This window comes from Phaseolus vulgaris, chromosome 1 (assembly GCF_051622355.1).
Source record: "Phaseolus vulgaris cultivar YP4 chromosome 1, ASM5162235v1, whole genome shotgun sequence".
Classification (NCBI taxonomy): domain Eukaryota; kingdom Viridiplantae; phylum Streptophyta; class Magnoliopsida; order Fabales; family Fabaceae; genus Phaseolus; species Phaseolus vulgaris.
The window spans coordinates 52,565,339-52,580,332 of record NC_143498.1 but is presented as its reverse complement, the minus strand read 5'-3'; the positions used below and the strand labels follow the sequence as shown (position 1 = coordinate 52,580,332).

Sequence of the window (14,994 nt, the reverse complement as noted above, 5' to 3'; positions counted from 1 at the left end):
AATAATTGAATATTTATTTTTATCTAAAATTAAAACAAAATGCATATGTATTAAATGAGTAATCAACATTGATATATGTTTCTTATTAATTATAAAGAAAAGTTAAAGTAAAAGGTAAAACAAAATCCAGTATATTACAAAAATACAATACAGAAAAAGGAAGAAAATAAAAAAAATATATTAAATTGAGAGAAAATTTGAATACAAAGTGTGTAATATTTTTTGTAAGACGGAAAAGAATGATTAGCAGCAAGTGTCGAAGTCAAGAGAGAGTAAAGTCAGAAACAAAGTCCCAAAACAGGTCATTTAGTTTATTAACAAGGTTCCATCATTGAAACGGTGCCGTTTGGGTTGCATCCAACGGCAGTCCGCCACGTGGTTGGTGACACGCTAAGACATGACTACGCGGTTTCGCTGTTATCTTTGTTTCAAGCGACACATGACTCTGCCGTCGTCCCCGCTTCCCTCTCTCTTTCTCTCTCTTCCATGGAAACTCCCACATAGACACATGAACAGTTCCTCATAGTCTCTTACTCCTTTGATCTTATCTTCTTTTTTTCCCTCCTCGTTTTGGGTTTATTGAACTGGGTTTCAGAGGTCTGTCTGTGCAAGAATCTGGTCCAAAAATTTGAATCCTGCTTGCGGATCCGTTCGGTTCCTTCGAGATCTACTGCACGATGATGTCTTCTGGGACATCCTCGTACTGGTGCTACCGGTGCAGCCGCTTCATCCGCGTTTTGCGCCATGATGCCGTGGTCTGTCCCGACTGTGACAGCGGATTTATCGAAGAAATCGAACACCCGCCGCGTTCAGTTCACCTCGACCCTCGCCGCCGCCGCTTCCCCGCCGCCGCCATGTACATGATCGGTCAGCGCCCCGCCTCCGATAACGCTGCCCGTCCTGCTCTACGCCGCACCCGCCGCAACGGTGGTGACCGCTCCCCTTTCAACCCTGTTATCGTCCTCCGTGGCGGCGCAGCTGCCACCTCCGCTAGCAGCGAGGACGAAAGTCGAGGCTTTGAACTCTTCTACGACGATGGTGCCGGTTCTGGCCTGAGACCCCTGCCTCCGAGTATGTCAGAGTTTCTTCTCGGATCTGGATTCGATAGGCTTCTGGAACAACTCTCTCAGATTGAGATCAACGGTATTGGAAGGTACGAGCACCCTCCTGCCTCAAAAGCAGCCATAGATTCGTTACCGACCATCGAAATCGATGACACTCACTTAGCCATGGAATCACACTGCGCCGTTTGCAAAGAAGCTTTTGAATTAGGTACGGCTGTGAGGGAAATGCCGTGTAAGCATATATATCACCCTGAATGCATCTTACCATGGCTTGCCCTTCACAATTCTTGTCCTGTTTGTCGGCACGAGTTACCTGCGGATTCCTCAAATGTAAATTCTAATGCGAATTCAAATCCACCACAAAACGTGGGCTTGAACGAGGAAGAGAATGTGGGGTTGACGATTTGGAGGTTGCCCGGTGGAGGGTTTGCTGTGGGGAGATTCTCCGGTGGGAGAAGAGGTGCTGAGAGGGAGCTTCCTGTGGTGTATACTGAGATGGATGGAGGGTTTAACAATGGAGGTGAGCCTAGAAGGATTTCATGGTCTTCTAGAGGGAACAGAGGGAGAGAGAGTAGGGGATTGAACAGGTTTTTCCGCAATTTGTTTGGTTGCTTCAGAGGTGGGGTTGGAAGTAGTGGTACTAATGCTACACAGCGTTCTACTTCTAGTAGAGAGTCTATGAGAGCAAGTTCTTCTCGTTCTAGTATGGATCCTTCTCCGCGGTCACGCAGGACTTGGTCTATGGATGTAAACAGTGGAATGAGAGCATGGTAGTATTAAAGGGAAAAGAAGAAGGTAAGTGAGAGTGTATAAAAGCTCTCAACTTTGTTTCTCTGGATTCCCCTTTATCATTGTCAAATGTACATAATGATATTGGTTGAGAGTCCTCAAGGATGCAATCCAATCATGGAGTCTAGTGACGGATTCTCACATCTTCTTTTACTGGGAACTGTTATGTTAGCAATAGGTCATAGGGACAGGGAGTGACAGCAATGGTTGAAGGTTAAACCCATGGAGGAAGGAGATTGAAGCAGGGGTTCTGGGGCTGTCAAGTGTTTGTGTATCTTTGAAATTTTTGGGGTGAGGGGATATGATATGATAATGTTGATGATCTTGAACTTCATTTTACTTTCATAATGAACTGAAGTACCCTTCTATTGTTTTTTATTCTATGTTTTTATCCTTCTCTGTCACACCTATACTGCAGTTTATGGTCCTTCAGATTCATTGGTCACGGTGTCCCTATTTGTCATGGTTTTTATTTTTTTAGCCTATTGCTGTCTCAAATTGATTGTGTTCTTGGTGATAACTTGCTTAGTTTAATGGTCAGCTACATCACTTTTTCTTTACTACAATATATTATTTTTCCTACCTTACTAAAACATTGATCCTTTTGATTCTAAATAAACATTTGTGTAGAATTGTTTGTTTTTGTCTCCTTCTGTTCTGCTTTTCTCCTGTTTTATTGATCAGGTAGCAGTTTTTTTTATGGTCTAAAATTCTAGTTCTATAGGTTCAGTCTAAGTATTAAGACATTCTTGAACTCTTTTCATGACAATTCTGTGTGAAACTAACTTGAGTTTCTACACTAAAAAATACATCCTTATTATGATGAGTGTTCCTTATTATGATGAGTGTTTCAACTTTGAATGTGATTCACATTTATTTACAGTACATCCTTATTATGATGAGTGTTTCAACTTTTGAGTAATGTTTCTGGACCCTGTATAATGCACAACTTGTTCCTATTAAAGTTAACATTACTCATGAATTTATTAGGCTATTTGGTACAAATTTTAAGGTGATGTTTTGTGCTTTTTTGTTTGATCGGAGTCCTTTGCTAACTTTTGTGAATTCTGTGAATTCGTACTTTTTTACATCATTGGGGAGTTGGCTCTGTATTTTGAGTGGACATTGATCAATTATCATGAAAGTAGCATTACTAAATCAGTAAAACTATTTACCCTTCTTTCCAAAGACCTTTTTTAATGACACAAAAATTAAAAATTCCCCAATCGTGCATTCTTCTTACTAAATTATCTAAACAATTCAAATCAATATTTTAAGTTGAGAATTTGTTATACAGTCTAATACCTCTTTGAGAATTTTGATTATTGGGTACCTCGCTTTTATTAATTAAAAGAGTTGATAATATTTTGAAATCTGTAAAGTAAAATTAAAACAATTTTATAAATGTGTCAAAACAAATGGTAATATTTTTTTGTAATATATTTTTAAATAAAATTGATAAAAAATTTAATAACATTGTAGAAAAAATTGAGGACGTGGGTAAAAAATGAATAAAGACAATGATGTCTATTTGAAAAATAATATTATTGTACCATAATTGAAAATATATAGCTTGAAATATTTTACTAAATGAATAAATCACTAACATAAAGGTTGGGAATTTTTAAACAATGATAACCAGTTAGTAGTAGTTTATGATATAACGAATTTTAATTAATTTTAAGAATGTGAAAAATCTTCAAGTTATTAATAGGCTGAACAAGGTCATTTCAAACACATCCAAAAAAATCAAACTCAAATTATGATCGATGTGAAACCACAATTTGTAGCACGAGAGACCATTAACTTAAAACAATTTATAATAAGGTATGTGTTTGGGTTGGGTTTCAATCCCTGTCATTGGATAGTGGATACTTATTTCTTCTGCACGCGATTCAAGTGCCAATAATTTCTACACATGCCCTTTACCTGTATTCAAGGAAATTTCAAAATTGGAAAGGGATCTTACAAGATGCCACCACCCTTATGCTCATTTTGATGCCTTTGCTTGGGATCATTTCATGGGGAAGAACATTAATATACTGCATACTTAAAGCTTCAAGCAAGAATATATTAATAACTGAACTTTAATTTAAATTTAACTTCATAAAATCGATTTATAAAGTAAGATTTATATATATATATTATAAAATGTTTTAATCTCTAGTTGATATGAGATTCTCAACACACCGCTCACAAAAAGAATGACAAACCGCTCACAAAAAGAATGACAAATTGTGTGAAACAACATATTATAGGTTGTGTGATATCATCATGTTCCGATGATATTTTTATTAATATGTTCCGATGATATTTTTATTAAAGGATCTGAATCTTGATATGTATGGAATCCTGATTTTCCCAACTATAAATAAGTCTAGAGATGAGCATCAAAATCATAGAACACTGAGTGATTATGGGTTGTGTGTGAGCTGTGATATAATACTATCATATTTTTGTGCTTAAAGCACGTAGCCACGTTTCATTTGAAGGAGAAATAAAAGACTAGGTAGTAAGAAATTGCCATCATCTTACAAGGTTTGTGTTCTCTCTCTAATATATGCAGTGTCTCTTTCTTACATTTGTTAAGTTCATAACAACTTTTGTGAGTTTTATTGTATAAACGACAAAACGCACCGCGATAAAGCTATATATTTTCCACGTTTGCTTTGGATTTTTTCTTTTTTTTTATATTTTTTATTTTTTCTTTTTCTAAAAATTATGTTTATTTATATGATTATTATGAGTCATTTATTATTGAACTAAATTAAAAATTTTAATCATGATTACAAATATATTATTTAATAATTGATCATTTATTAATCTTCTGTATGACTAGTTTTAATCGATCAGTCTTTAACGAGTACTTGACCGTTTTATATAAAAGTTAAGCAAATTACCATTTTAATTTCATTGTCCGAGTGAAAAAAAGGGACAGCATTTTTTTTCCCCTCAGCTTGGTGCAGTGTAATTTAGACACCAAAAAATTTAAAAACTAGAAGCAAATAGAGGTTAAATAGCACAGTTCTAGTATATGAACAAAGCGTGTACGTTTGAACTGCTTGAATGAAAATTAAGAATATTCATTTGTTTAATATATGAAGTATGATGAGGAGAGAATATGAGTAGGAATTTGGTGTGAATATTAGTGCAAAAATAGATGAATTTGGTGTGCTAATTTGCATACAAAAAGGTCGTCCCGTCTAAGCCGTAAAATTATGAAATTTTCAAATCTATTTTATTGGGATTGGGTTGGTATGAATTTGTTGTCCACTCTTATTCATAATTAAAATAAATAAGCCTCTATCCCTAATTTTACTCTTTTATATATATATATATATATATATATATATATATTATGCGTATAATATCTAATTAACATATAAATATATATTATTTTTTCATATTTGTATCTCAAAATATATCCCTCCTCATAGGAATTTAATATATACATTCAAAAAGTTTAAAAACAAATTAAAGCAAAGCATTCAATTTAAATCTATCTAATCCTTCTGCTGTTCACTTATGAGCTCTATTACCTGCAATCTCATCTGCTCCCGTGTAAATACACTATCATCACAAGAAACAACACAAACAAATAACAGGGTAAGCTAGCTATATAAAACAAAATTCTATATAAAATTTCAATTTGAAATTTATAAACATAAATGATTAAGTTTCATACCATTTTTCAAATCAACACAAATTCTTAAATCATCAAGTGTCTATTAAAATTCAATATTCATTTTTCACATGTCAGACTTCCACTGACTCATATCACATAGACACTTGACTCTACTTTCGGAAGACTCGTGTATTGAAATTAGAATCCTGAGACCTGCACCTCGTTGTGAATCCACACAACCATGCGCATAAACATCTCAATATCTCATTATCTTGTATGATAGGGTAAATTCATATGACCCGAAAGACCAGATTATATTTCAAACCCCATACAAAGTCATATGAACCTCCATCGACTCTCACCAACTGAATAACTTCATCTATGTGATTCCATTATATCAGTAGAGTCATGATGTCTCATTACGGGCCTGACAGATCAATACACCCTAACAACAATCTCAACACGGTATTTCCTTTTCTGAAAATACTATGCCTTAGATCACACTTTCAAATCAATGCACACTTCATTTAACACATCGATACACCATTCAATCATAATATATAATTTAAATTTTCTAACAATCCAAATATATCCAAAAAGTTATTTAACAATAGTAATCTAAAATAAACTATGCTAAAATAATAAAATAGCAATATTCATATATGTATACAAAATTTTGGTTTGAACGAAAATATTTTAGGTTGATCGAAATCACACCAGAGAGCACCCAAGAATTTTGGTTTGAACGAAAATATTTTAGGTTGATCTAAATCACATCATAGAGCACCCAGAAATTTGGGTTTGAACGAAAATATTTTAGGTTGATCGAAAACACACCAGAGAACACCCAGAAATTTTGGTTTGAACGAAAATATTTTAGGTTGATCGAAAACACACCAGAGAACACCCAAATTAACAAAGACCCTGCTATAGCTAAAATTGCTCTAATCAACATCAAACAACCAATACTCAACAACATTATAATTGTATAACAGCAACCATATATCAAATTTAACCTTCAATCTTCTAACCTAGTGTTCTATTGGAAATTAAGGCTAACTTCCCTTACCTGGAAATTAGAAGATATTCACTAAGAGCTCCAAAACCATCAAGAACCCAAAGGTAACTTAACCTGTAACACAGAGTCCTAATAAAAAATCTAATTATATCACTAGGACCCTGAGCTAACAGATATTAATCCTGAAGCTAAAAGGGTCACATGCAAGCAAGGACAAAAAACAACCTAACAAGTTCCAAATTTGACTCAAAGAAAAAAGCAAAAATGAACTTACTCTATTAGATATTCTGATCGGACAATCTTGTAGTACTCATGCCAGGAGCCTGATGGTGGACTCTGATCGTCGAACTGATGAACGAGGAAGTCAGAATCTTAGAGAGAAGAGAGAGGAAAGGAAAAGAACTTTATAGAGAGATGGTGGTTCTTTTTAAAATGAAACCTGAATAACAAAATTTCTATTTATATGCTCTTTTAAGTTTAATAATAAAATATTCAGATGTCATTTTAATTTTACCACTTTTACTCTAAGACTATTTTTCTCAATCCTTACAATTCACATTTAAAAAATATATATATTGTTTCAAAAATTATGAAAGTGATACATGCCTTTTTAAAAATTGTATAGCATAAGTTAATTCTTCGAAAGTTGGTTTTATTTTGTTTGTATTTTGTATGACTGGAAAAGGATACAAAAGATCTGATAATTATAATTTTTAAGTTGTTTTTATATCACTAAAGTCTACTGTTTGAAAAAATCATATGTTAAACTTTTAAAATGTATTAATAATTTAAAAATCAACTTTAAAAAAAATCATAAATTTTTCATTTAATAAGTTTGGAAGTAGGAGTGACAAAAGGGGGGTTAATTTCATCTTCTTTTTTTTTTTATCTAATTTGTAGTATATAATGGCAAATTGGGTTAAAATTTTTGATTTGTTCTGATGGACTGCGAGTTGATCAACCACTCTATCAATATTTTTTAAATCCTTTTTTGTTTTGTAATTTTAATTTTTTTATAATTCTGTAAATATTTTTTCTACTTAACTAATTAATATCTATAATTGAATAAATTAAAATAATTATTATTCCATTATAATTAATAAATAAAATTTAATTTGTAAGTATTAATTATTTAAGTTACCATATTTACATCACTCATATAATATAATATAATATAAAAAATTAATTTTTAAACTATTTTTTATTTTATGTTTAATTTAAGAAAATAAACTGACAGGTTCTTTCATCCTATCTCTGATCTGCTAGTTTAACGAGATAGATCAAAATAGATTAATAGATTGAAAATACTAATTGGACTCATAGTTCAAACAAACCAATAGATTATTCATTTTGCCACCCCAATTTAAAAACACTAAATATTTCTTGTATGTTTTCTATAGTGTTAGACTTAGATTCTAGCTAGATTACTTTAAAAGTACTTTCGACTGAATCATATTTTTGTTGAGTAGAATTAATATTGTATAATCGTGTTGTAATTGCTATATTTTTAAATTTTTCTTAAGAAAATCTCAATGAAAACTTTCCTTTGTTATTTTTTTTTCCCAAAAAGTAACACAATGAAAACTTATTTTTTTGTATTATTTTATTAAATTTCTTAGAAAACATCGAATGATGACTTGTTATTTCCTTGATATTCAATGATAACCCTATGGAAAATTTATTCAATTTGTATTTTTGAATCCACAACTCTATACAAAACCAATTTTGGTAAATTTTTTTCATTGTGTTTAATTTTCTTAAAAAAATATGGCTAAAACTTGTTTATCTGATAAGAATTTTAGTAGAAAATAAAATAAAAAAGCTTGCGAACTTAAATAGTAAATAAGGGGTAGCAATAGCAATGTCTGAGCTTGTGTCTTCTTTGTCGATTGGTGTATTATTCTAGTGATGCGCCTTTTAAGCATTTTTATTCACCAAATAACAAATAATATATCGTTTTAAAAAATAAGTAGTCAATAATTATATTTATACTTTGATACCATAATCATATTTAATTGTTTTTTATTTTTTATTTATTTATCTCTCAAACACAGAAACCAAGATGGTCTCAGTCATCATCATAGTTAAAATTATGTCTCTTCTTTTTTAGCATTTTTGTGTTTTGTATAAAAAAACTTATGTTCACACGTCACTAGCTCCTTTTTCTCTTTGTTAAATTTCTCTCTCATTGTTATATTTTTTGTTGTTGTTTTTCATCGAAAATTGACGTTTGTGTTTGCATTCAAATTAAGGCCACCTATTGCGTAACAATTTCCTTTTGTCCTCTATTCTCGTGTGCCGTATTTAATAGATTCTTTCTTTTTTTTTTGCAGATTATTAAAAATAAAAATCTTATTAAAATTGATGAATTAGGTTTTCTATATTACACTTCAAAAAACGATTAAATATACTTACTGATAAAAAAATCCATATCAATAATGAGATTCAAACTTAAAACTAATATGGTTCTCTTTTAAAGTAAAAATATAAAGTTGCACTGAGTAATTTGTATGTTAAAAATGAATAATTAAATGAATGTAATAATTAAATTATGTTATTAAGTTTTCAAAGATCAAGATTGTAATAGAAAATATTTGCATTTCTCCGGCAAAGTGACAAGAAAATTAGCGGTGAAGCTGATGATGATAACTTGTACTTTTCAACCCTTTTTCCAATTTTTTTCATTAAATTCCAACTTCAAATTCTATGGTGGGGTTTGTTGGCATGGCAACATCTTTCTTAGCCGTTCTTGTTGAAGATAGTTCACAAAGAACAATTTTAGGGTTTTATTAGGGTTTTTGTTCTATGCTTTCAAAAAGATCTTAATTATTTGATTATCACAAAACACATTTTTATAAGGCAACTTTATAGTATAATTTAATAGAGTATCTATCACGCGCATACTTATATAGTTGATTAATAATTTAACACAGATAAGAAATTTAAAGAAAAAGAAGATTGCAGCCATTGTTCTGCTATGAAGACAAAACCACATATGAGAACAAAGAAGATGCCAACATATTCATTTGACCCATAATTGAAATTAAGGTAAGTTTTTGTGTCGGTTTACTTAATGGAATGGCATAAAGCGAGTGGTATTGGAAAATTAATACCAAATATTTGGCCATATGTTACTAGAAAAACAAATTAGTTAGTACTGAAATTTGTGAGTTTGATAGGTTTGGAGATATGGGTATGTCATTATGTGCAAATTTCAAAGGAAAGACCAAAGTTGACTTTGTTGCCCTAATTGAATTTATATTGATTGATACCAATTCTCATCTTAGATTCTATTTTTTTAAAACTCATTCTAATATAAGCATAATATGTATTATTTATGACTGAATATTCATTATGATAATAGAAGATAAATTTAATTTATTTTTTAATAACAATTATGATTGATTAATTAAAACAATCTTAGTTGATAACAATTAAAAAATTGTGTTTGACCTTAGTTAGATCAGATAAAAAATATCGATGATAAATTTTGGCATGAAAAACTTTAGTGACACAAAACACCTTAATAGAGATAAAATGACGTATAACTAATAACACATAACCAAAATTGACTTAACAGTACACATACTAAGTTTTAAGCTACTTTTACTAAAATTGAGTTGAAAATACTCAAACTAAATAAAAGAAAGAACACAAAAAGAATAAACAAATATAAAAAAAATTATGATAAAAATTATTTTTTTTGTACATATAAGTAAATATATAATTCTATAAATTTTAAATTTTCTTATTCAAATAAATTATTTTCTATGCAAGTTTTTTTTTTTAAATATCCCATTCTCATTCGGATAGCAAATTTAGTTATAATTGGCATAAATCTTAATCACAATTGCCTACCAAACTGCTAGCTGTAACAAAATTTGAACTTAATCACAAGAGTAGAAGCACCAACCAAATTGTATGATTTTGTGAAAAAAAAAACTATTTTTTTATAATGATTTTTTAGTTCAACAACTCATATTAAGAGTTACATTAATGTCTGATTGAAAATAGAAAAATATTCTTAGTCTTGTGTAGAAGATAGAAAGAAAACAACAATGATTAAAGTGAACAGAAAAAGTTATTAGAAAGGATCACATTCACTTAATTAAAACTGGAGTCATTATGATCATACCATATACAACTCATACACGTAAGTCTCAACCTTTTTATGCCCATAATAATTTTTACTAAAAAAAATCTAACTAATGCCCTTAAATCATTAATTAAAATAGTTTAAAGTAAAAATTATTGCTGTTAAGATATTTTTAATGCATGGATTGTAATTAGATTTAAAATTTAAAACACTAGTCTTGTAAGAATTTTCATAATTTTAAATGTGTCATAAAATTTTAAAAATATTATGAAAAGTTATATTTACATCAAAATGTAGATTTTATAATTTTTTTAATTAGAATAAAATTTTAAAAATGTAAAAAAATATAGCTCTTGGAAATAAGTTTGATAAGTTCTATGCTCTTGAAGTTGAAGTTATTGAAATAGAAACATAATCTCGATTAAAGTGCATAAATTTCAATGTGGTGATGTCTGGAAAAAATCAAATGTTCATAGTCCCAATAAAAGGGAAAAGTCAGTGTCGTCATTAAAATTATAACTAATCATATCAGTTTAGTCAAAGACTGAATCAAAAGACTATTAAACCAGAACTCATCTTAACATCTTCTCGAATCAATCACTTTAATGGTTCATTTCTGGCGACAACTGTGTAACCAAATCTTACTGAACACATAAAAAATTGGTAATATCAGTAAATTATCACCAACTCAACTAACAACCAATCAAAAGCAAGTCCAAATCAAGTTGAACTACATATTGCCCTGAATTGACAAAAAAACAGTAACTCATAGAACATGTAGCCTAATAGGTGTCTCCATCTAGATGCAAATACACAATGAGTTTTAACAGAGTCAAAGGCCACTTTATTATCTCTAAGCTCAACTTTTTTCTCCCGGTTTTCCTAAAACTCTGCTCTTTATGTCTGATTATACCTTCTAAAGTGAAACCTTTTTCCTCAGAAAAGCCCTGCTAGCATCTAACTTTTTTCCTTCTTTTTCTCTGCCTCACCTTTCAAATTAATCATCAACAATAGAATTAATCAACGAGCATCAGTGTTTACAAGAGCTGGTTATGGCCAAAAGATATACTTTACACTAGAGCATAGTACTATAATATAGATAACAGAATGGAGTATGAATGAAAATAATGTAACAACACCATTTTTTAAAAGGCAAGTGTAAAGAAATATGCAGATAAAAATATATTAGCACATCAGTTTATGCAGTCCACACATCTTGAAGGGCCAAAGTGAAAGTTGTACACATTCACCTGCATGTCGTGACATGACACAATTCAAAGTTGAATCCAACTACATAAGAGAATTTCAAGAGTAGAGTAGAGATATAATGTGTGTACCTCTAACACTTTCCCACCACACAACAACAACATAGTGACTGTCTCGCAGGAAACACATCCTTCACCTTTCTCTCTCCCCATTATTTCCATTCAAGTTTGAAGCCTCCAATTTAAGGTAAACCAAATCAATAGACACAACACAACATGGCCTCCAATATCCTCCTCCTCCTGCTCCATCTTCCTCCTCTTACAATTACCCTTTTCACTGTTTTTATCCAAATCCAAACAACAACTTCTTCACCCCAAGGCCCTCTCATATTGCCTCTAATATCCCAGACACTCTCACATGGGTTTGTTTCTGTTCCAACTCCTTCTTCACGTAAGCTCTCATTCCACCACAACGTCACCTTAACCGTTTCACTCACCGTAGGCACGCCCCCACAGAGCGTTACCATGGTCCTCGACACAGGTAGCGAACTCTCGTGGCTCCACTGTAAAAAAAACCAAAACATTAACTCAATCTTCAACCCACAACTCTCTTCCTCCTACACTCCAACACCCTGCACCTCACCTATTTGCACCACCCGGACCCGAGATTTCTCCATACCCGTTTCCTGCGACCCGGCAAAGCTCTGCCACGCCACCGTCTCATACGCTGACGCCACCTCCTTAGAGGGGAACCTCGCCACTGACACGTTCTCCTTATCCGGTTCGGGTCAACCCGGTATTATTTTCGGCTGTATGGACTCCGGGTTCAGCTCCAACACCAAGGAAGATTCCAAAACAACCGGGTTAATGGGCATGAACCGCGGGTCGCTCTCGTTTGTTACGCAAATGGGGTTTCCGAAATTCTCGTACTGCATCTCCAGCCACGATGCCTCCGGCGTGTTACTCTTCGGCGACGCCAAACTCACGTGGCTGGGTCCTTTGAAGTACACGCCGCTGGTGAAGATGAATACCCCATTACCCTACTTCGACCGGGTCGCATACACGGTTCGGTTGGTGGGTATTCGGGTCGGTTCAAAGCCATTGCAGGTGCCGAAGTCAATTTTCGCGCCGGACCATACTGGGGCGGGACAGACAATGGTGGATTCGGGTACCCAATTCACTTTCCTTCTCGGGTCGGTTTACACTGCTCTAAAGAACGAGTTTTTGGAACAGACGAAAGGGGTGCTGACCCTTTTGGAAGATAAAAATTTTGTGTTTGAAGGAGCGATGGATTTGTGTTTTCGGGTCAGAGGGGGTGCTGTGCCGACGGTGCCCGCCGTGACAATGGTGTTTGAGGGGGCGGAGATGGGTGTGTCCGGGGAGAGGCTACTGTATCGAGTGGGTGATGACGCGGCAATGGGAAAAGATGTGTATTGTTTGACGTTTGGGAATTCAGATTTGTTGGGAATTGAGGCTTATGTGATTGGGCACCATCATCAGCAGAACGTGTGGATGGAGTTTGACTTGGTCAACTCAAGAGTTGGATTTGCTGACACAAGGTGTGAACTTGCGAGTCGAAGACTTGGCATGAGTTCTTAGTGTTATGATTCTGCTATAACTGTTCATGATTCATGTACACTGTAGTTATTTTTTCACTGTTTAACGCAACAAATCTATATTAATTACACTAACTCCTGTGCTGATATCAGTTTAGTTGTACTGTTTCTTAGATCCTACTATTTGTTAATGGCAGTGAGAGTTTAGTGAGAGTTTGGTGATTTGTGATGATGAAGTTTTGTTGAGAGGTTTTTCTGTAGAGATGTAGTATTGGTAGGGCATATAATGGTGTAACTTAACGTCACAGTTACTTACAACTAAGTGAACAGAGTTTGGTAAGAATATGTTTTGCGCGCTTTCTATTCAATGGTTTTGGCTTTTGAGTGATTTTAAAGTAATATAACAATGATTTCTAAGGATTACTTTTGTATTTAAAATGATAAAATATTGAAGATAGAATGGAATATAATCGATTAGAAAGTGACCAAATCATTTTAATAGCATGAGTTTTAAAATGTTTTCTTATTTAAAGATATATATCATTTCGGGGCTAGAAAATAATCAAACATTATGTTAATACTAGAAAAAAATAACCACTTTTAGTTTAACTCCATTTAAGGTAGTTTGATAAATATTTAGTCATTTAACTGCTAAATATGAAATAATTAATTACACTAACATATGATCTCTTGTAAAAAAAATTAGTTTCATGCTTTTTAACATTATTTTGAGATCAAGATAATGCTTTTTTTTTTACAGAAATTAATAGTTTCATAATTAAATACTACAATTGTCAACATAAGTTTACATCTCAGATATTTTGATTGAAAAAGAATATAATTATTGATGAATGTTGCACATTTATGGAAGTTTTATAAATTTTATGCTTGATTTGGTGGGGAGAATGTCCAAGAACTTCCATTTGGAGAAACAATCCTTGATGATAAAAGAAAAAAAATGGATGATAACTTTTGTTTAAGGAGAATTTACGGAAAAAAAATCATCTCCTGAAATATAAATGATGTTAGGTATTTTTAGTGAGTTTAGTTTAGATTCAAATTTTCCATATTTGATTTAAATTTTCATATTAAAAGTAAAAAACAGTAAATAGTTGTTTCTCGTTTTTCGAATTTTAGATGTGATTTTAAAAACTATAATATATTATAATAGGTATTCATTAAAACATGTATTTAATATTATGAAGGGAAGGATAAAAAAAATGGGTTTGGTACCAAAATAAGATGAAAATATTTAGGGTGTAAAAAAAATTAACAGTTAAGGGCTTTTTTTTTATGTCAGACGCATCAGGTGTAATATGAATAAATCATATGGATGCTAGCGTAATTTGATCATTGTAAAATGATCAATATAAAATGATACAATTATATCAAAATGTTAAAAGAAAATGGAAGCTTTAATTTTTTTAGTTGATTTTTAACTCTTGTCAGTTTTTATTATTTTTATAACTATAATTTTATTATATATTTTATTAAAAATTAATAAATAAAGTGATATTACTGTAACATTACGAAGGTAAATCTTATAAACAATATAATATTAAAAAAATAGATTGATATTTATTGATTTATATTTTAAAACCATTAAATTAATTAAACATCAATCAAAATATTTTATATAAG

The 14,994-nt window shown here is 31.9% G+C and overlaps 2 protein-coding genes across 2 annotated transcripts; both read left to right on the top strand.

Annotated features, from left to right (window-relative positions):
• The first annotated feature begins 279 nt into the window (after positions 1-279).
• RHC2A (RING-H2 finger C2A) lies at positions 280-2,231 on the top strand. The gene has a single exon (XM_068617978.2). It carries the CDS (start codon positions 678-680, stop codon positions 1,836-1,838), a length of 1,161 nt encoding a protein of 386 aa, XP_068474079.2. The 5' UTR covers positions 280-677; the 3' UTR covers positions 1,839-2,231.
• Positions 2,232-11,761: 9,530 nt separating this feature from the next.
• On the top strand, positions 11,762-13,575 carry LOC137814986 (Eukaryotic aspartyl protease family protein). Its single transcript, XM_068617974.2, has one exon. The coding sequence runs from the start codon at positions 12,074-12,076 to the stop codon at positions 13,394-13,396; it is 1,323 nt and encodes a 440-aa protein (XP_068474075.1). The 5' UTR covers positions 11,762-12,073; the 3' UTR covers positions 13,397-13,575.
• Positions 13,576-14,994: the final 1,419 nt, after the last annotated feature.

Bases quoted from the DNA above. Each gene is read 5' to 3' on its own strand.
- RHC2A (XM_068617978.2), top strand. From the start codon at position 678: ATGATGTCTTCTGGGACATCCTCGTACTGGTGCTACCGGTGCAGCCGC.
- LOC137814986 (XM_068617974.2), top strand. From the start codon at position 12,074: ATGGCCTCCAATATCCTCCTCCTCCTGCTCCATCTTCCTCCTCTTACA.